The 23140-nt window shown below is 41.1% G+C and overlaps 1 protein-coding gene across 1 annotated transcript in view; it reads left to right on the top strand.

Annotated features, from left to right (window-relative positions):
• Positions 1-23140, top strand: part of GLIS3 (GLIS family zinc finger 3) — a 448158-nt gene that overhangs the window by 134953 nt on the left and 290065 nt on the right. Inside the window, exons 3-4 of the mRNA XM_012813159.2 lie at positions 12194-12401; positions 19275-20391. Coding sequence (XP_012668613.1) covers positions 12194-12401; positions 19275-20391 — 1325 coding nt within the window. The remainder of the gene's footprint in view (positions 1-12193; positions 12402-19274; positions 20392-23140) is intronic.

A 23140-nucleotide genomic window follows, 5' to 3' on the forward strand; every position in this document is an offset into this window, starting at 1 on the left:
CGGTTCTCAACCTGTGGGGTGAGACCCCTTTGGGAGTCTCCTGCATATCAGATATTTACATTATGATTCATAACAGTAGCAAAATTACAGTTATGAAGTAGCAACAAAAATAATTTTAGGGTTGGGGGTCACCACAACATGAGGAAGTGTATTAAAGGGTCGCAGCATTAGGAAGGTTGAGAACCACTGGCCTTCTCCAGTGCCCTGCTATGTGCTGGGCACTATTCTGAGTGCTTTGCATACACTGACTTATTTAGTGCTCCAGACAGATATGGAGGTGGGAACAGTCATTGATCCTATTTTCAAGATGAGAAAACAGAGGTGCACGGGGAGTTTAAGGGACTTGTCCAAGGGCGCAGAGCTGGTGAGTGAAGCCATTCCACCCTTAGTGTCTTGTTCTTTATTCTGCTTCCACCGTGCTGGCTTTGTAATCCTTTCTTTGCACCTGCCCCTTGCTTGTCCCGTCAGGCCACTCTCCCTCTGCCTCCTGCCTCCTGCCATTATAAGGCTCAGATCAAGTCTCACCTCTTCCACTAAACTTGCTCCACTTTATACAGATCTTTTTCTTGTTTGAGCTTTTTTTGTACTCAGCAGTAAGGCAACTCAGTTTAAGATCGGGTTTCCTGGTTGTTTCCTGTGTTAGGTGAAACTCTCTCCACCTGGTCGGAGGCCCTTTGATGGCGGCTCCCTGAGAACCGCACAGCACCAAGCCCACACTCAGTAAACCTGACCTGTTCACGGTCCTTGGAAGACTGATGCAGTTTACTTCTGAGAAGGAATGCTTTCTCCCTCCCTTCCTCTCATTCCTTCTTATATGTGTGGAAGTCCTTTTTTTCTAAAGTAGAATGATTCTACCATCACATATTTTCACAGAGCAATCTGCTGGATAAGCTTTGGGTTAAGCCTGTTAATTTAGATTGTAAGCAAAAATGGACTGACTCATCTGCATATCCGTACTCCCTAGAGCAAACACCCTAGCACCAAGCAGGGACTCAATAAACGAAGCAGTAAATTACTAAATTGTGCCTGTACTGGTGTTTCAGTTTTTCAGAGTAATTGTTTGCTTATTTAACACATAGAGCTGCTCTCTTCCCATGGGACTGTTAGAAAATTTGTCGAGGGAAAAGCAGTAAAATGTGCTTACATTTCCTCTTTGGTTTTCTAGGCTAATTGTTGGTGAACTTTATTTAACACTCCTGCTATACTAAGAGCCTCCATGGAGCACAGCAGCTTTCAGTTAACTTGGCAAATCATTACAAGAGAGAACAGAAGGGTCAGCATAAGCACTCTCTACTAATTAGTTGATAATTGATGTACAATGGCTGACTGATGGGACTTTAGAATACAAAAATCTGGGAATATTGTTGAATTTATCTTTCCATCTTTATGAGGTGGCACAGGACTGTGTATTCTTAATCACATCTTATCAGAGGTGCCCAGTGGTGGGGAGCACAGTGAGGTTTTCATGCACAGGAATCCAGGGCATGGAATGGTACAGAAAGGAATATATTTTCTAATCTCTTAGGGTACAAAATGTGATTCCACTTAATGCAGGGTTAAGATGAAATGAGCAATGCTGGTGATTCCATACTTCGTGGACAACATTCCTGAATGCTAAGTACGGTTGGAAAAACATTGGTGTGAAATTTATATTCTCTGTGGGAAAAGCATGGAAGACTCAGGCTGAACAGAGGACAAGGTGGTGGGAGAGTGCATGATTCATGGAAATCTCCCTGCGTTCAGATTAGACCTTTGTATTTATTGGCTCACTTTGGAATGCAGTTACGAAAGAGACGTCATACGAGGTCTGACAATTAAGTCCATGAATGCATCCTAGAAAACGTGCTAACATACCTCACAGCTGAATATCATTATGGTTACCTTTGAGGCACTGTTTTTGGGAGGCTATGCACCAATGGCAGCAATTTAGCCCACCCTTCAGAGAACTCTTTTTCTGGAATGACCATTAGAGCTGTGGTCATAGGGCACACAAAAACATGCAACAATAATGAACGCCACTCAGCAAGACACCAGCACATATCGACATGAACAAAGCTGTGAGACACCATTGTACCAAGGCTATGTGACCTTACTGAGTGGTTTGTACAGTGCTGCCAGCGTAAGCACCTGGTGACAAGTTTGCAAACTTAATTGTCAGTCATGGTACAATTTCATATGCCCGCCCACCCTTTAGAGTTGATCTCCTAAATCTTTGTAAATCAATTACAAAACCTCAGTCTGGCTAACTTGCTTGCATAATGATTGCTTTCTTATTTTGTCTTTTACCACTCTGCGGCCTCCTCACTGTTTGTCCTGCTTCTAGCTCCTGTCCCCCGCCAGTCTTTCTCCTCATCTCTTCTAAATTAGTCTTGGGTGAACTCTGCACTTAGTGAGGTCCACCGCCACCTTGAGCACAGGGTCCCAGGTGCACATCAGCTAGTCTGGTTTAGTTCATGTGAGGTGGAGCCTAGGAATTTGCATTTTGAGAGGCTTCCTTGATGATGTTAATGGGTAGCCAGGTTTGAGCCACTGGTGAATACAGAATGTCCAGCTTTTAAATCAGGTTTTTGAGCTGACTGAACCAACCCTGTAAGCTCTGTTTCCTCCCTTTCTCCTACTCAGGTCCCTCTCTTGCTGGCAACTCTCAAAACTCTTCATTTCTGTAGGACACGAATGCCACTTCCTGTTTCTATGTCTACCCAAAGGTGTCCAACCTGTGGCCCACAGGCCACATGCTGATATTGTGAGGTCTTTTTCACTTATCTGTGGTGTTGGATATCATGAAAAGTGTACACAGGGTGGTGCCTGTGGCTTAAAGGAATAGGGCACCAGCCCCATATATTGGAAGAGGTGGGTTCAAACCTAGCCCCAGCCAAAAACTGCAGGAAAAAAAAAAAGTGTGCACAGACTTTTTTTGCCAATCAGGTGTCAGTGAGTGTTTGTGAGGCCCAAGACAACTCTTATTCTTCCAATGTGCAGCAGAATAAAAAAGATCGACATCCCTGGCACCCTCCCCTTTCCTTCTCCTCCGTGTGCCCACTGTTCTCTCATGTTTTAGCTAATTGTTTCCTAAAGTGTGTCCCTTAGAATGCCGGTCCTGGGTGAGTCCCTAGGGAGAACAGAAAAGCTCCCCAAACACATGTATTTTGCATATTTATTTGTTCTGCTAGATTTAATATCTTCATTTGCATATTGAAAGGCTCTGACAGATGTTTGATAAAAAGATGTTTACTTTTGTCACATTCGGGTTTCCCAATGTCATTTGACCATGCAGACCTCCATGAGTCTGCTTTATTTATCACTTAACAAGCCTTTGAACATTCCGTAGAACTTGGGGAAATGCCTTTGTCGTTACTACTCTTCCTCTTCAATGAATTATCCGGTACATAGGGATTACCCTCCTCCACTTCTGAACTCCTGACTCAGTTTCATGCTTAATCCCATATAGTCCATTATCTGCTTGTTCCCTAATGAGTATGTCATGTCTCCTCAGCAGCTGTAAGCTCCAGGAGGCAGGATGTTATATATGAAGCTTTTCTCATCTCCTATAGTTTTGTATAGTTTCAAGCATCCGAAACATTTGCCCAATGGAAATGTTTGCCGCGGAGTATAGAAGCCAGTTATTTCATTCTGATTGTCATTTATCCATGCCTTCCTGTATTGCAGAGTAACCCAGCACACACACACCCATACATTTATCAGATCGTTGCTGCTATATCTCAGCAGTGAAACATTACAAATTTGGCAAAACACTACATGATAAGCCTAATATGTTTGGTATGCAAAATTTATTATTTCTAGTTTTAGGGAGCAGTATTTGTGAAAGCTGGGAGAATCTGATAACTTGTGCTCATCTTCTTTGATCTATTTTTACCCTTCGATGGTAAAAGGCATACATTTTTCAGAGTTATCTCACGTACTCAATGTTCATTCCTTTGGAGAGAAGATGGAGGGCTCAGATTGATACGATGCTTTGCCCAAGATTATGTGCTTTATTTTTGACCATCTCCTATGTTTCACTGTATGGGTCACTACAAAAGTTTTAAGGTACACAAAAATCAAGAGACATAAAATCCATGCGGACAGAAACCAATGAAGCCCTCTTAGCAACACCGAGAAGCTGAGCAAGTTGAAACTTGCACGGGTGAATCAGAAAGGACACTGTCGGGTGTGTTTCTGAAAGTGAAATAATGGACCGTAACAGCCTGTCTCAAAACGTTTGTGCTGACCCATGTATAAGAACACATAGGCATGTTATGATACGAGGTGTGTTATTTCATTATTAGTTTGGAGAAATTATTCTCTGTCAAAACAGGTATATCCTGATGACCTGTCTTAGGAATACAGGGGGCAAAGCGTGTCTAACCCACATTGCTTAGAGTGGTAACATTCATAGTCATGTTTGTATGGACTTAAAGAAAGATATGTGAGGATACATTTGGATGTTAGAGTTGATTCTCTTAAGGGAGCAATAATCACAAAGGTTGGGAGTATGAACTTTTTCCTTTTCATACCTCTGCATTATTTGAATTTGAAAAACATATACATATACACAATATGAATTATTTTTGAATTTAAAGTACCAATAAAGGTAATCCCAAATAAAAGTGCTGCATCTAGACAATGCTTTGGTATCTCCCAAGCTAATAAAACTTGGGGATGAAATGTATACGCCATAATTCTAAGGTAATTTGGGATTGGCAGGAGGCCAACAGTAAATAGTATACATTTCTTCTCCACCTGAACATCCCGTTTTTCTAATAAAGGATATGTTGGAAGGCCTGGCATTGTGTGAGAGTCCACTGGACCTGCTCACTGGACCCTAGAATTAGGCTGTCTTATCCACCTGATCCAGAGCAGCTCTGCCAGGACTGAGACAAGCCTCTATATTAAGCTGTGAGGAGGAGAAAGAACTGTGTCTCAGGCAGCACCTGTGGCTCAAAGGAGTAGGGCCCCGGCCCCATATACCGGAGGTGGTGGGTTCAAACCCAGCCCTGGCCAAAAACTGCAACCCCCCCCCCCGCCAAAACAAGAACTCTGTCTCGTTATAAGTAAGTTTACACCCAGGAGGAAAAGAGAAAGGGTTTCCTGAGCTACTCGTGCCCATTTTTTCTTCCAACTTTGGCAGAGAAAGGCCAGGTGTGTACTGAGAGATGATTCCTTTGCTTGGAAATGAGGAGTTATGAAGACCTCATTTTGCATATATAAGTTATATAATAAGTTCTTGTTGGATGTAAAATCGATCATCTCCAAAAAGTGTACGAAATTCAGGTGAAATCAACACGCATCACATATCTAGGTACACTTGACCAGAAACAGTACCTTCAATTCAACTTTAGAAACTAATACATAGATAACAGCTCTTAAAGTGCATACACTTTTTTGGCGCCCTTTGTATGTTGGGTTTCACTGATCTTTGACTGAACCATGTAAAGTACAGGGTGGCCATTGCACACAAACTTTATGGCCACCCTATATATAGTATCTCTCTTCTTGATACCAAGAAGCTGAGACTGAGATATAACATTAACCTGCCAAATGATAAAAGTTATATCCATAAACTGGCTGTGAAGCCAGACACCCTTTCCCATGCAAAATCAAAATATTTTCCAATAGCATTTGGGATTTGTTTGCTTTTGCAGAGAGTGTAAAACTCATTATTTTATATTGAGTTTTAATCCTAAGAACAACCCCAGGAGTTAGGTACTATTATTATACTCACTTCAGGCATTAATTTGGATTTATTAAAGGAAACCTTGCCAGTTAGGGATATTTAGGTGTTTAGAAGTAGAAATAATGAAAAAATTGAGCTTCAAAGTTGCAGAAAATTTATTTGCAAGCGCTCTAAATTGGCTTTCACCTCTCCCTGAATTGTACTTTGAATTTGTGATCATCAGGAACAAAAGGGCCAGGCTTATATTAAACGATTGCACAGTAAAAGGGTGTGATCCAGAGGCTGAAAGTAAAGTGCTCCTGCCAGTCTTCCTTGTGAATTTTTGAAATTCTATATATTTTTTCAGTTTTAGTATGGTTTTGTAGTAAAATGCTCTTAAGGTATTTGGCTAGTCATTGACATTTTAGTCTAAAATAACCAGAAATATTTTCTGAAACAGTCAGCTGAGAGAAGGATAAAATTGTGGTCAAGAAGCAAGTGGCCTTTAAAGCCTAGAGCCCATGTAAGGTAGCACAAGTGTGTGTGTAGTCGGGATGTGTAGTGGGGGTATGTAGGGGTGTGTGTGTGTGTGTGTGAAGGTCATGGGCAGGGAGGCATCGGCATGCAGGCTTTGGTTACTCAGAAGAAAAAGAGTCATAAGAAGCAATATCAGAAAGGTACCATGACAGAAACAACTTCTTTAATAAAATACTATTAACTATCGACATTGTTAAGTGTAAACTATACACTTACAATGCATTCATGAAGTGCTAGGTCCTAAATATATTACCAATATTAGATCTTGTACTCCTCTAAACTGAGGTGACTTTTAGTATTAACCTCATTTTAGAGAGCAGAACACTGAGGCCCAGAGAGCTTAAGTAACTTGCCCAAGCTTTGGAACACTGAGGTCCAGAGAGTTTAACTTGCCCACGCTTAAGAAGACATAGCCAGTCAGTGGTACATTAAGATGCAAACGCTTTCTCTTAACAGCTGTGCTGTAAGCTTTTAACCTCTCACCTCTTTGCTTCCTTCATCTTTTCCATGTTTCAATCAGCTGTCAGTGACCTAGTGTCACACTACCCCCTTTCTTGCAGAATCACTGGGCAAGTGTGAGTCTCAAAACCTTTCTTTGTAATGCATGATCATGGATGGGAAAACAATTGATCAAGGGTATCATTGGTAACATTTAAATGTAGACAATATGACATATACTAGTGATATATCATTGCTGACTGTTACAAATTTGGTGATTCTACTGTGGTTTTTCTTTTAGGGGTGAAAGGCATGATACTGTGTTTCCCCCCAAATAGGACACTGTCTTATATTTATTTTTTCTCAAGAAGACACACTAGGGCTTATTTTCAGAGGATGTCTTCCTCTCTGCACCAAAATGCATGGCCCATCACTAGGTCTTATTATGGGGGTAGGGCTTATATTTAACAAATGCATAGAAATCCTGCTGGGGCTTATTTTTTGGGTAGGTCTTATTTTCGGGGAAACACAGTATCTGCAACTTCTTCGTCTTTTGTTCTTTTTTTTTTTTCTTCATTGAAATGGGGTCTGACTCTGTTGCCTAGACTCAAATGCAATAGCATGATCATTGAAATCTCAAACTCCTGAGCTCAAGTGATCCTCTTGCCTTAGTCTCCTGAGGAGTATCTGGGACTACAGGTGTGCAGCACCACACCTGGCTCATTTTCTCTATTTTTTTGTAGAGATTGAGTCTTGCTATGTTGCCCAAACTTGCCCAGAGGCAAGGTTCTGAATTCCTTGCCTCAAGTAATTCTCTCACCTCTGCCTCCCAAAGTACTAGGCTTACAGGCATGAGCTACTGCATGCAACCCCGCAACTTATTCTTAAATGGTTCAAAAAATAATATGAATAACAATACAAATATATACATATATAGAGAGATGGATGGGCCATGAGGTAAAAGTTGGAGCTTATGGTACTATTCTTGCAAATTTCTTGCAGATTTAAAATGTTATTAAGTGAAAGGTTAGGAAGAAAATCCTGATGCTGAGATAAAGTGAGACATAGATTAATATATACTAACCCCGCTGATCCTAAGAACAACCTTATGAGTTAGGTACTATTATTATCCCCATTTTAGAGCAGGATGCTGAGATGCAGAGACCTTAGGGACCTTCCTGGTATCACACAGTCAGTGGAGGTGAGAAGCAGGACTCAAACCCTGATATGTATATTTCTGTTTCCACAAACCTTGCATTTGTATTACACTGAACCATTTAGAAATTGATCTCCTATGATCATTTTTGACCTATTGAGAAGGAGAAGTCTCTTCATATGACCCAAGCTAGTTTCAGGGATTACTTCCTTTGTAACAAATGGCTGGTTTAGTGTACACCTTCATGGCCCAACTGTGGGCCCTGTGGGGGACTGTGTCCATCTCGCTCACTGTTGGCTCCATGGACTGCCTGGCTGGCGATTGCCATTTGCTATCTCAGTTGAATGAACAGTAACAACCAGAAAGCTCTGGTTACTTCCCTGCCCTGTCCCCACATAGATTTCACTTCTGTTTCCCTCTGTATCTATGCCATTTTTAGCAGAACCTTTGGATAAACACAAATAGTTCTGAAGGATGCAGCCTCAGCAGTGATAATCGTGACATAATCAACAGATTGCTTCAAGAGAATCCTTTTAACTAATGAAGATGTTAATTAAAAACATACCCCTGCTAAGATGACCTCTCAGTTCAGAAATTTGAAAATGCAAAACGTTTGCACTCCCTGCCAGCGTGAAGTGATTTTGGCCAGAACGTATGTGGTACTCAGAATGCCATCCACTCAGATCTTATTTGAGCAGTAAACACATTTTTAAAACATATCGTGTAGTCTCTAAAAATAAGCGGTATTTCAAAATGAAAACCAGTGCACAAGTAGTTGGCACATCTGGTAGTCAGAAAAGTTGTATGGTTTGTTTTCAGGAATGACAAGCCAAAGAACATTCAGACTCGGCCAACTGAAAACTTTTCTAATATCTGTGATGACACCTGGTTTTTTAAAAATTGGCTGTAGGCTCAAAGCAGCAAGAACATTGAAAAATGGGTAGAAAATTGAAGAGCATTATTTACTGTCTTGGTTTGTACAAGGAATTATAAAGGACTGCTTCCTTTTGACTTCAAGAAAGAGATGGGAGCAAAAAAAAACTATGACAGAAACATAACAATAACAACAATAGTAGCTAACACCTGTTGGCACCTACTACGTACCAGACAGCGTGCTGGGTCCTCTGTGTGTACGGTTAAAGCTGTGTGCACAGCGATCTTATGAGATGTTGCTAATTTACTTCCTGTCTTTCAGCTGAGAAGTCGTAGACACAGGACCCCCCAATCCCGGAGAGGCTGTGTCCAGGGCCCACACACCAAGGCGCTACACGATTCTGAGTAGTCTCAAGGTCTAGGTGGTCACATGTTCTAATGTGATGAAGAAAATCAGAATAAGATAGTTGCATTGAGCACAGCGCTTCTTGGCCAAACTTGTTTGCCTCCATGTGTGAGACAACTGTGCCATTTTCCAGAACATTCTCAGAGCTGCACCACTAACATTTACATGTTCCCAAGAAAGTCACCATTCATTTACAGGCTTCAGGGATACCATCTATGATACCCGTCGGAAACTGTCATTCCTCAGTGGTTAGGTGAAAAAGCTGACCAGTGATCTTGGACCTAGGAGATGGGATAGTGACAACTGATGAAGATGCTGGCAGAGAAGGATTAATGTTTCTTTATTACAGTGCAAGAAAATAATGTGAATGTACAAATCCAGAGTGGAGGGTTGTACAGGCAGCCTTGACCAGTATAAATTCTGATGGATTTATAATTACTACTGCCACTGGCCTAGCAGACCTGTGGAGCTTAGCAAAACTGTGAGACTATCTGGCTTAGCAATGCTGTGGAGAGGTAACAGAGGAGGATAGACTTCAGTTTTTCTTTTCTTTTCTTTTTTCAATGGCACTATGTATGTTTCTAAAAAGACAACCAGGAGGATTTCAGTGGAAATAATTTGCCAGTCTTTAATATTCACTTGTAACTACCTTTTATTTTCATTCATTCATTTCAACATTACTGGATAGACTTTACTGTGGTCCTAGTTTAGGTGAAGCAGATGCCTCAAGGGTTCTGTTTTTTTTTTTTTTTAAAGAAAACAACAATTAAAGCATTAAAGTGAAAGGATGGTAGGCTTATGAACAGGTCCCTTCCCTAAAGTGTGATAAGTGCTGAGGTAGGTGTGTGGAAAGAGGTCACCAGGAATGAAAAGAAGCACTGGTCAGATCTGCCCAGTGGGCGGTGGGAGGGGAAGATCACAGAGGAGGTGACCTCAGGGATGCACAGAGCTCACTAGGTGGGAAGTTAGAGTATGAGGATTCCAGGCAGAGAAAAGAGCATGAACAAAGGTTAAATGTTTCTGTGATCTTATTGGTATGTATTGATTCTAAGATGTGCATATTTTTATATCTCAACATCTCTGAAATCTGGACACCATGCACTAGTTTGATTGGCAGTTAATATTCTTCCTGGTACCTAGAATAGTGGTGTGCCTTATAATATATGGCATTTTCGATGTGATGAAATGAGGTATTAATATACTTTGCCATCAGGTAGTATTTCTTGGGTGCTGTTCCCACTGCTATGCCTTTGTTATTAATACCTTTCTATTGAGGAGGAAACAGGCATGAAATGACTGAGTTTCTTAGGTAGATAAATATATGGCATTCCCCTTGACAGAATGCTTGACATTTTATGTTTTTAATAGTAATGGCTGTAGCAGTGAAACTTGGGTGGAGAATTCAGGTGTCTTATATATTGGATAAGGCCATGAACTGTTCCATTACCTTTTTCCATGGTAAAAAGGGTGTTTGAAAATCATGCTTACTGAGATTTGTAAAGATATTAAATTTATGATGCATTCCATACAAATGTCCCCACCACTACCGGCATCATGATGAGGCCTTGATGGTACCAGGCATTATAAGTTTTGAAGACAAGATATCTATAACTGACTGATTTTTCAAGGCACAAGGAGATGGATCAGATAGAAAATACAATGGGAGGGTGTGGCGTTCTGCTTTGCATATCTAAGAAAGAAAATCAGAGAAATTTGTGTTGGTGCTAATGATCTTACAAAGCACACGAGAGCCTAAACTTAAGCACGCAGGTGTCACAAAAATGTACCCCAGTAGAATCAGTTTCTGCCCTGTTATTAAATCCTTTTGCAACCTTGGGAAAGTCAAATATCACTTTGATTTTGGTTTCCCGCAAACCTGAACTTGAGCAGGGTTTCTGCCATCTAATAATGCTGTGACCCTCTCAGCATTTCTGAGACGTGGCTGCAGTGATGGGAACATGGGTCTTGTTTGTCTTTTGGTTATGGGGACTCTTGGAAGAGAATGTTAGCAAAAGATGACAAGACAAGACACTTTTTGGCTGTCAATTTGATTTGGGGGAAAACAGAATAGGAAGTAATGCCCCCTGGGGCGAAGGAAAGTTACAGTGACACTTTTCCTCCTACTTTGATTCCAAATATATCAATGAAAAAGATGAGAAATTTGGTGAGAAAATTGTAAAGCCTAATTTGTTAAAAAACTGAGATCATATTTATTTTTGTTTGCTCGAAGTGAGAACAGAGCGTACAATTACTGAGAGTTGACCAGGTAGTTAGCAAAAAATGTTTGAAAAAGTACATCCATGTAAAAGAATGTCTAGAATGAGTCAGCTCTTCTTATTTTTTATAAATGAGTCATGGCAGCACTTGCCTTTCTCAAACTCTTTGCTTTTCTCTTCTCCGTAAGGACACAGATTCTTCTGGGTTCCTTTTTTTCCCCTTCCTGTTTGGGTAGGTACCAAATTTTACTGCATTGGAAGACTGTGACTAGTGAGAACGTAAAATCTATGTCTAATGTTGTTGCTATGCTATTTTTCAAATGAGTATTTTGTTTACGACTCTCTCAACCTGATCTTTGAGAAAATTGGGTATATATATATCCAAAGATAATGTGTTGGGATGAAGAGGAAAAGTCAAGAGTACGGAGACACAGCCAAACGATGTCCTTTTAAAGAGGCTTTTTGGAAGTCCAGATTCAGAATGAAATAAACCAGTTCAACAGATTTTTTTTCCATCAGTGTCACCTTTCCTTGCCGGGTGATTCAAGTTATCAGTTATTCTAGGAAAAAAGAAACATCTGGGTATGATACGGGTAATCCCATCTACTTGCTACCTTAGCCTTTTAAGTAAAGATATAAAGTATAATTTTTAATAGAACTGCACACTTCTACATAGAAGGAGTATAATTTAGGCACATTTTGTGTGAGCGATGATTGCGGAAGGATTTCTGTTGTAGTATTATGGCTTTCTCATTGGAACTAGAGTTTTTTCATAGCACCAGAACCAAACAAAATAAAGAGATGATCTGAGGACAGTCTCTAAAGATGGGTCCTGATATAAGTGTGCACATGTCTGTATTTACTGATTTGTGATGTAAGGGACATGAAAGCTAACCTGATTCATTTGTTTTTAGGGGCTCTTGGCTTTGGGCCTCAGTGCAAGTCCATTGGAAAAGGCAGCTGCAACAATCTAGTGGTCACCAGCAGTCCCATGATGGTTCAGCGACTGGGACCCATTTCACCTCCAGCAAGCCAGGTCTCTACAGCATGCAACCAGATCAGTCCTAGCTTACAGAGGGCAGTGAATGCAGCCAACCTGAATATACCTCCTTCAGATACCAGGTCTCAAGTTAACTTTTTTTTCCCCCCCTTCTTTATGGTATAATCATACCCATGAGTGTTTTCCTTTTTTTCCTGAACACACACACCTGTGCACACACATACACACACGCACATGCTCGTGCAACTCTTTCAGTTTTAGCTTTGTAGGGGAATGTATCTAACAACTAAGTATGTGCCATATCCTTTTAATCGGGAGGAATGGTTTAATACCTGCTATCTATGGTGTGAGCGAAATCAATGTCCACTGTGAGGTTTTGGGGCCTCAAAGAGGAAGAAGCCCAAGTGTGTAAATCAGTCAATTTTTGGTGAAGTAGGTCATATCGTGGCCTTGCAAATTCAGATATTCTATGTGGTATACACGTCTTACCTGCTTTCCCATGTGTATGTTGCAGAGTTTCCCGGCTGCTCTATAATCTACTTTGCCGATCTGTCCATCCACCCATCCACCCACGTATTTATTAAGTACCTACTGTCTGCATAATATAATGGTCAAAGTTTAGGTGGGAATCATCAATTTCAAGACTTTACGCTGTGTTTAGGAAGACATACTTTCATGTATGTGTTATGTAACATTTCAACACAGTATCTGATGAGGTGCCGGGATAAGTGGGTGCCGTAAATGCCATGTTTGTGTCTCCACGGGAGAAAGTGGAACAGAAAAGGGAAATCGTCCTTCAGATAAATTTTTCTCCCTCTCTAAGTTATTAGATTGGAAGGGGCATAAAGCCAACTTACCAAGTAATGTTTAATATTTCTATGTTTGAAATAAATTATTTTATTTTGTAGACATTATCTTCTTGACAAAACTCAATCGAAAGTTTCCATCTCTTGGTCTGGATTCTGCTGGGACTGTGATCTTGCAAAGGAATTGCGCCCGCGCCTCCACTGCCTCTTCTGTGGGGCTGTGACGTGCCACCGTGCCTTGCAGTTCTGGGATACTGTTTCTTCTGCCTTTCCTTCTTCCTCCTTTTCCTCCCATCCTCTTTCCCCTGCTTGTATCTCTCCGCTGTCCTCCTAGCTGCTATTTGAGACTCGGAAATCAGAGTTCCTGAATCATTTATTTATGCCAATTTTTTCAGGAGGGAGAAACTTGTTTTTCACCTGGGACTTTTTGTGATGGGAGGCTGCTGTCATTTTCCCATTGATGATTATGCCTTAAGGGACTCCTCAGACTTGCTGAGTGCTGCATGTAAAATTAACTGTACTCCTGGGGTGGGTGTCATTGGGAAGCCTTCAGTTTCCTGTCTGTGGCAAGTCCAGCCTATGCCTTGAAGGCAGAAGTCATAATTAACGGAGAAATTGATAGTAGGCAGGGCACACTGCTCGAGCCATGTACCTCACGCGATCCCTTTCATGGGTTGGCCAGAGAGGAGTCATTATCTCAGTGTTTTCTGGCATATTTGATTCCTTAGCATAATTTTATATTCTTAAAAGACAACACCTTAACAATGCACTGACAAGTGTTTTTGACTATGTATTCTGTGAGTTCTGTGGAACTTTTTTTTTTTTTCAGGATGAGCAAAGAAATAGGAATTGGGAAAGTGGCCTGGTGAAGTATGAAACCTACTTTTAACAATTTGGAAGGGTCACATTTACTTGTGATCCTTAAATTGATTTTTTATGTTTCATTGGAGGAGAGAAAGAATAAGAGGCAAAAGTTTAATGTAAAGACGTTTCACTATTTAGAGATAAAGAGAAGATGGAGAGAAAATCATTAGCTGAGTGCTTTCCATATTGGGGTATTTGGGGGTGGAGGGGGTGGGGGAGGGCGTATGAACTGTTCGGTCTGAGAGATTCTGGCTCCATGAAAAGCTATAAAATTTATTGGTTTTTCTCCTGATTATGTAATTCTTATTCATTGTGCAAATGTGGATAATACTATATGAAAAGCACCAGGCAGTAAATGATAGTCATCCTGAATTCTAGCTCCTACAGATAACTGTGGGTGTTATTTTGATATACATGTTTCTAGTTAAATGCAAATGCATATATCATATGTCATCGATGCAGGCTTTCCTTTCCACTAAATTGATCTACTAATAGACATAGCTTTATAACAACATTTTTTTCCAGGTAATATATGACAAACTTTTATAATCAAAATCTTCTCTGGCACTCATTATGTAATGCCTTCCTCCTGTCCAAGATTGCATTGTACAAAGAAAGTACATTAATAAAACCATAGTTTTTAAAATCAGCCTTTTACTACTGAACTCTTAGTTGTTTCCCTTTATTTCAGTATTATAAATAATTTTTTGATCAATCCTATAAATTTGTTGTTGCATAACTCTGATTATTAGAATACATTCTTATAAGTAAAATTTGTGAGGTTAAAAGAAATGTACAATTTTGAGGCTTTTTTTTTCTTTTTTGCAGTTTTTGGCTGGGGTTGTGTTTGAAACCTCCACCTCTGCTGGGGCCAGCGCCCTACTCCTTTGAGACACAGGCACCGCTCCAATTTGAGGCTTTTTCTACATATTTTCTACATATTTTACTGCAGAAAAGCCCTGCCAGTTTTTGTAAACTCACCAACACTCTACAAGAGTGCTTGTTTTCTCAGACCTTATCTATCACTGCGTATTATTATTTTTATAACTTTGACCAATCTGATATGCAAAATGTTATTTTGTCTTACTTTGTATTTCTCAATTATTGATAATATTGCATAGTTTTCCTAGATACATTGAATGTGCTTATAGGTTTTTCTTTGGATCTCCTTTGGGAATTTTTTTACGGGGTGCTCATCTTGGATAAAGCACTTTTTTCCTTAGCTTTGTTGGGTTCTCTTTATCCAATGATGAGAATTATGCCCTAATGCCTTGATTAATTTCCCAACCATTTCTAACTAACCCCACTATGATGAATACAATGTACCCTTACCATCTTCCATCTTGATTTAGGCATTGCCAAGACTTTGCAATACAGAGAGCATTGTGTATACAGTATTTCCCCATAAATGACAAGGCTGAGATGCTAATGGGAGAATCTCATATAGTAATTTCATATACCAAGTCTAGCAAAGGTTGAGCAATAGAAGAGACTGGATGCGTTTAATATAGATTTAGCTTTTCTAGTGCTTTTATATACATTGCAATTCTGCATTTTGCAATTGAATATTTATAAACTACCTGCAATTATTATTCCTGTTTAAGACATAGTGAACCCAAGACACAGAAAGTCTAAGGGCTTTGCTCAGTGTCACTTAGCTTGTTAGTCACAAACTTCAGCTATCACCTAATAACACCATTCCAAAAGGCACTACATTTATCTTTTTATTTCTAAAACCAGAAATTCTTGGAGTGATTTCCTTTTGGTTTGTAATATCCACAGTGGTTGGAAAAGACTAAGGATTCTGAGGATGGGTGGGGGGCTCTCTGTAAATGCTGACATTTTATAAGACCATTCTGTCTGCAGATGCAGTGCTGACTGTCTTGGGGTATTTGTCAGGGCATGCAGATAAGAACTTCCAGATAGACTGGGACTGGTGTCTTTTCCATGATCTAGGTATATATGCAAGATATATATGTGTGTATATATATATTTTCTCTTAAGCATTAGTTTGAGGAATTCCATGTGCTCTGTGCAGTTAGAACATCTTGTGGGCTTTGCATTGCATCCAGCACTCCAACTTGGTCATCTTGCCTCTTAGGGCCCCATGAAAGTTACTGAGATCTTGCTTTAGCACCACTCCAATCTTCTTTGCTGCTGATGTCTGAGTTTTTCATATTGGTTGGCTTATTTCGTGTGAGATATATGCCCTTTCCTTTTACATCTATCTCCCAACTAACCAGTCTCCAGAAATAATATCCTTAGGCTCAGATGTCCTCATGGAAATGGAGATTGCTCTCATATGGTGATACAGCTCTTTGTCACTTTCTTTCCCATGGGACTGGTGTATGTAGCACAAGTGTTGCATGTGAGAATCCCCTAGAATACTTCACACTCATTTCACATACTGTTATGGTAAGAACAGAAAATGTGGGTTCCAGCTTGTGTGAACTTTAAGCATGAAAATAATAGAGAATGTATGTGATCCAGTTAGGGCACTGTCTGTCAAATACAGCTTCATTTGTATTTCTGTAAGGACTTTGCGGGGGGGGAGGTGTGCGAGAGAGAGACAGAGAGACAGAGAGAGAGAGCGAGACTAGGAGGACTTTCACAGAACTTCAGTTTTAAATCTTTTTAAAATAGAAATTATGAAAGAAATTCAGTTTACTTATCTGGCAGGCTGTATCAAATGAGATAATATGTAGGGAAAATGCTTCATAAGCTATATATAATGTTTAGTTATCATTATATTGATTATTTATTCACTTCATTAATCAACATTTTTTGAATACTTGGTATGTATCTGAAATTCTAGTAGGTATTAGGGAGATGAAAATGCTCCCTTCTGTTAAAATTCTTTGAATTTTATTGAAGAATGTAACACCCATGGATGCCTGAAGTTAGCTACCTTTCAGACATGATGCAGACAGTATATAAGTTCTTTGCAAAGAGAACTCTGAGAGCTAGGGTACTGGGGGGAGACTTCATGGATTATAACTTTAAAACACTAAAAGATCTGGGTAATTGCTCAGGAGGGAGGCTGGCTGCTAGGCAAAGGCCATTTTTGGAAATTTTAATCTTATCAGGTATTTAGAGATAGAAGGGAGAGTTCTCTGTTCATATTATTGTTTTCATGAATAGAAGATAGAATTTCCTTTCTGAAAAATATATGATAACTGTCTTAGAAAACCGAGATGTCCACAGAATTACAGAAAATGCCTGCATAGGGTTCTGATCGGGTTTAAATTGAGCCATGCTTAGGGACCATTTGAGAGAAATGAGAATCATCTTTCAACAATGGGACAAATGAGCATATGTTGCTTATAGAACTGCCCTCAAAGCAAATAAGATAATTTTATATGCAAAATATATGCAGGTGGATAAAATAATTTCTGTTAGTCAACTGCTTTACAATCTGAAATGTTCCAGGGTGACTGACAGGCAAACATACCACCTGAGAATGGGCATTACTCAGCCACACAGCTCTGGGAAAGCTCTGGTTCTTTCTGTTCTGTTTCTCAACCTCAGGGTGTAAAGCAAAGTCAGTTGTCTCATATATGGTGTGACTACGGACTTAGTTTGGGTCTAAAAGCAATTCCTGGATCTTGCAGGGGTAAAGGACCAAAAGGCCCTTGACAGCCAATCACCAGGAGTCTTCAGCTGAGCTCTGTGGGAAGAGCCACACAGTGCAAGTGTGCTGGGAAAATAATTGAAAAGTGTCCGTGGGGAATTAAAAAAACAGATGGTTCCCAAACCGCTGTGGGGCTTGCCAAAGGACTTCAGCTTGAATATAAGGATGCATACCAAGAAAAAAAATCTATGTCGAGGGCAAGTGGATGTAAATTCCTGCTGTGTTTGTCATTGGTAAACGTCAGTTCACTCAATGGTAGCATCATGTCCGTCGTGATGTTACTACCGCCTAATCATACTGTGCATTTCAGAGCTGACATGTTTTCTTGCTAATATCACATGCTTGAAGGAAATGGTGTTTGTGGCTTCCGTTTTGTGAAATGCAGTAAGAGGAACAGGTGGGATGAAAATGCTTCTTTTCCCTCTGTTCCTTTATAGCAGGTTGTTGTTTGAACAGCTGAAAATAGTTAATGTGTTCCTGTTGCGAAGACTCACATTCTATTATAACATTTCTTTGTGATTAACTTGTTGTTAGAAAAAAGATCTCAGCAGAAAGCCAATGCAGGTACATATAAATAAACGCAGTTTTTCTGATAGACGCCATGATTGAGTGGGGGATTATGATGCTATGTCTTGCCTTTGTGACAAATTTTCCATACAAGGGACATAAATGTTCTCCTCAGTTATTTGAAGGCAACAATGTCATAGTAAACCAAAATGACTTTTAGAGTGGCCAGAGCTACATGATGAACCATTTTGATACATAGATAATCACTGTATATCTGTGAGACATAGGGCATGTTTTAGAAAGAGTTTAAGAAGAACCGGAGAGAAATTGCTGCAAAAGTGAAATACTGAAAAAGAACAACCTGATTTCGGCCTGCAATTGCACTGATAGAAGGATAAGAGCTGCTAAAAAAAACAGAGTAGCAAGTATGATTAAACCCTGCATGGCCCCAATGCCTAAATGACTTGATAATATGCTTCTCATCAGCTTTACTACCTTATATATCATACTTGTATTTGGTATATGGTTTCTTATTTCCTGGGATGATTTGATGTTATGACTGAATTCTGAAAGCGTGAATTGCTACCTTTAAAAAAAATCGAAATAATTCCTTAATATCACTGAAGCTAAATTGTGAAATTATTAAATGGTCCCTTGGATTACCCTTTGACTTTGAGGATTTACTTTTTTTAAAATGAAACACATACATATAAATGAGTTTATATGTTACCTTCCCAAACAGATTTTACTTGAAGGCTAAGACTCTGTTTAGACTTGTGTTCTATGTAAATCCTATGGTAGCATGCTGCACACAGTAGGTACTTAACACTTATGTCTTTGGTTTGCCCTGACAAATATCCATAATTTTCCCCACATTAAAAAATATATATTTAAAAATAAAGCGAGGACTACTTGGTATTAAAGTATTAGGATTATTTATAACAATAGATCTTTTGTTATATTATTTCAGTGAGCATTAGGTTTTATTGTTCTTCTTAGTAAAATGTTATTTACCTGGAACTAAAAGCCTTGGATTTTATCTTAGCCCAAGAATGTGTGTTTAGCAGAGAATGTAATTAGGGGAAATACTTAAGGGATTGTCAATGCAATGTTCTTTTAGCTCTTAAGCAATCCATATCCTGTTAAAATGTTTATTTTTTTTTCTTCCTTTCTGGCTGCTGTTCTAGGTCCCTGATTTCGCGCGAGTCTTTGGCATCCACAACTTTGAGCCTGACGGAGAGTCAGTCGGCCTTGAGTGTGAAACAAGAGTGGTCTCACGGCTACAGGGCTCTTCCTTCGCTGTCCCCCAGCCATGGCTCTCAGAATGGCATTGATCTAGGGGACCTCCTTAGCCTTCCTCCCGGGACACCTATGTCCAGCAACAGCGTCTCTAACTCATTGCCATCCTACCTTTTTGGCATGGAAAATAGCCACTCTCCCTACTCTAGTCCTCGGAACTCATCCACCAGGTCTCACTCGGCCCGCTCTAAGAAGAGAGCACTGTCGCTGTCACCACTGTCTGATGGCATCGGGATAGACTTCAATACCATAATCCGCACATCACCCACCTCCTTGGTGGCCTACATCAATGGGTCCAGGGCTTCCCCAGCCAACATGTCCCCGCAGCCAGAGGTCTACGGGCATTTCCTGGGGGTGCGAGGCAGTTGCATTCCCCAGCCGTGCCCGGTGCCCAGCGGCCAGAAGAGCGTGCTGGTGGCCAGCGGCGGCCTGGCGCTGCCGGTGTACAGCGAGGGTGGCACGCTGGAGTACGGGCGCATGCAGCAGCTGGAGCACGGTGGCCTGCAGCATGGCCAGGTCAATAACATGGTGGTGCAGCACGGCCTGCCAGGCCCCGACGGCCACTCGGCCGGCCTGCTCAAGACCGAGCGCCTGGATGAGTTCACCGGCGGAGCCCTGGACCTGGCCCCTGCGCCTGCCCTCCCGCCCCTGCCGCCACCCCAGGGCCCCCCGCCACCCTACCACGCCCACCCTCACCTTCATCACCCAGAGCTGGTGCCACACGGCCAGTCGCTGTCCCTGCCCCAAGCTGCCCTGGACGACGACGGGGACATGGACGACGTCGGGGGCAAGCACTGCTGCCGCTGGATTGACTGCAGCGCCTTGTACGACCAGCAGGAGGAGCTGGTGCGGCACATCGAGAAGGTCCACATAGACCAGCGCAAAGGGGAAGACTTCACCTGCTTCTGGGCCGGGTGTCCTCGGAGGTACAAGCCCTTCAACGCCCGGTACAAACTGCTGATCCACATGAGAGTCCACTCCGGGGAGAAGCCCAACAAGTGTACGGTGAGTCCTGAAGCCCAGCGGCTGCCCTCGCTGGAAGGCCCGGCTGGCTTTTCACGTGTGTGTCTTTCCAAACTCTGCCGGTGGGTCAGGGGACGTTTTCTTCTGGTGTGGTGGTCTAGGTATCCGAGAGATGGGACTCCTCTTCAGCTCGAGGCGGGGATGATTTCCTTAATGATGAGTGGTCTCTATTTCTAGATTCTCTTCTGCGAAGGGACATCGGCTATCCCAGCAGGGGAGGTCAGTCTGCCCTTCTGTCTAAAATCTTGGCAAAGAGATGCCAGCCAGGCACAAACGTTAAGTTTCCTTCATGTGGGTGGACATACAAGAGCAGAGGGACACGGCGCACCACCAGCAAGCTGCAGGTCTTTTCCAAAACAAACATTCAGTCATTTTTTTCCCCCTTCCCTCCAATAACTGGGCAAGAATTGGGGTGGAGGGGGAGGCTCTGATATTTGGAAAGGAACTCACTACTTAGCAACTTGGCTAGTAAACGTTGCTGTGTGCACCCACATGCCTGCAGCTGTACCTTCCAGGGTTGGGAGACCAGTGATTTATAGCCTGCATTAAAAACACCCAAGGGATACCACAGAAGCAGAACCTCACAGGATTTCACCTAATTTTAACGAGGGAATTTCGTGGCAAGGTACAAGGAGAAAGCGGACAAGGGGATCTACCTCTGGTATTGTGTGAAGTGGGCCTGGTAGCTCTTACTCCCCTGCCTCCCTCTTTCAGAACATCCATCCTGGAACTCTCCCTGTTTCTTGGCAAGATTTACTAGTTTTGAATAATATGATTCTTAAATGATTTCACAACAATTTCACACCTCACAGGAACCCTCAGGGTTTAAAATCAGGGCATCACCCTGGGGATCCCAGGATGGCTTTGCACAATCTCAGACAGCTCACTTAAGTCTTGGAAAAGGAGGCACATATGTTTTCTATTAGTCTAGATGGACAAGGATATTTCTTTTGGAGTTAAAATCTGAGATTTCTGTGTATTCCCTGAATGTTGAGTATGGTGTAGGTCACTGAATATGTGAAATACATAAATCCATTTTAAAAGAAACTCATTTGGACTAATGTCCCCCAGCCAGAGTCCCTTCTTTCTATCGTAGGTCATGATGATAAAGAATCTGGACCACATTTATGTTTGAGTGTAGACTGGCCAAGTGGTCTGCCTTGTGGAAAAGCAAACCAAACAGGTGATAGCACTACTGCAAGTATTAGAAATGCTTTTGCACTGCTCGGTAGGTATTTTTGAAAGAGTTTGAAGAAATTCTGGTGGAATGGAATTGCATTTCTTGTCGTTACTTTATGCTCCATATTGTGATTTTTCTTAAGGAAACCCTGAAGCTGATACACTGTGAGAATGAGACTGCCAGCTTCTATGAGTGAAAAAAATAATTACATTCCAGGCAGCAAAACCTTACTCTGTCACTAGGGCTCTGCATTAAAAATGCCAGAAAGAGACAGGCAATTGAAGGCAATTCCATTTACTCTGTTTGGGACACTGGGGCCTATTGCAGGCAGGAAAGACATTCAGTCTCTGAAGGAAAACAGTCCAACCTTTTACTTCTGACTAATCCTGGCTGAAAATAGTTTACTGGATTTGGCTTTACTGAAACAAACAGAAAGGCTTGAATTATCCAGAAAAATACTTTTTGCATTGCAAAATTAATTTTTTTTGCAATAGGATTTCCCCATTTTCTCCTGTTCCCAGACTTTGCAAAGACATATAAGTTTATGAAGTTGACTTTTGCTAAAGTGCATGACGAATTTTAAAAATAGAAATAGTTCAGTGAAAGAATAACCTAAAAGGCGAATGTTTGCACGCCTCTGAATAGCTTCTCCTTGTATTGTTCGCCATGAGTATGGGAGGTGATTTCTCTCTGCTAGTCTTCCCACTCCCCACTTCTAGCTGGAGTCTTTATAAAATTCAGATTTCTAATTTAATAGCATATGAAATCTAGGACCACAAAGCATTTACTTACCCATGTTATAGTGCAAACATTTATTTACAGCAGTGTTCTTAGAAGCTGATTGATGCTGGGATTGTACTTCTGAGACTGTATATTTTTAGCTGCAAGGTACCCATTTTCTTATAAAATGGACATATTGTGGGCACTGTGTCTTCTGAAAACTGTTCTGTTGCTCCATTTGGAGGGCTATATGGGCAGGGATGGATTTTGCTGTGCAAGTTTAACAGTCCCCATAAGCTGTAGTACAATGATAGAAGACAATGTTGTTAGAGTGGATGCATCCTGGGAAAAATGCATTTTTCTGCTTTTTGCAAAACCAATCTTCACACTCTTGGAATCCAGACATAGAGAACTGTTACAGCTAAGATGTTTCATCTTCCCCCATTTTAAAATCTGATGATAGTTGATTCAAAGGTTAAGATGCTTGCCAAGTAACATGGCCACGTTCTTCTTTTAGAGATGGGAAGTGATCTTTGGGTTTTTTTGTGGCTCTGTTACATGCTGCAAGGGTTAGCAGCAGTCGAAGTGATAAGAGCCAGGCCACTTTTTGTTTTACGTGTGTTTAATTGCTGGTAATTTTCTGCGTATGATAGGGTTAGTCATCATTTTTACTAGCTTAGCTTATTGACCTAAGAAAGAAATGATGACCCCACTGTGTTTGGTGACCATAACTACAAGCAGCACAAAGAGCTTCTGGAAGTCATGGTAAAAGAGGGGTGTGTGAGAGGGCTGTCTGTGACAGCTTGCTTACAGTAAGAGGCTGCCACTGCT

This window comes from Otolemur garnettii, unplaced genomic scaffold (genome assembly GCF_000181295.1).
Source record: "Otolemur garnettii isolate 467f Iridium unplaced genomic scaffold, OtoGar3 scaffold00006, whole genome shotgun sequence".
Lineage (NCBI taxonomy): Eukaryota > Metazoa > Chordata > Mammalia > Primates > Galagidae > Otolemur > Otolemur garnettii.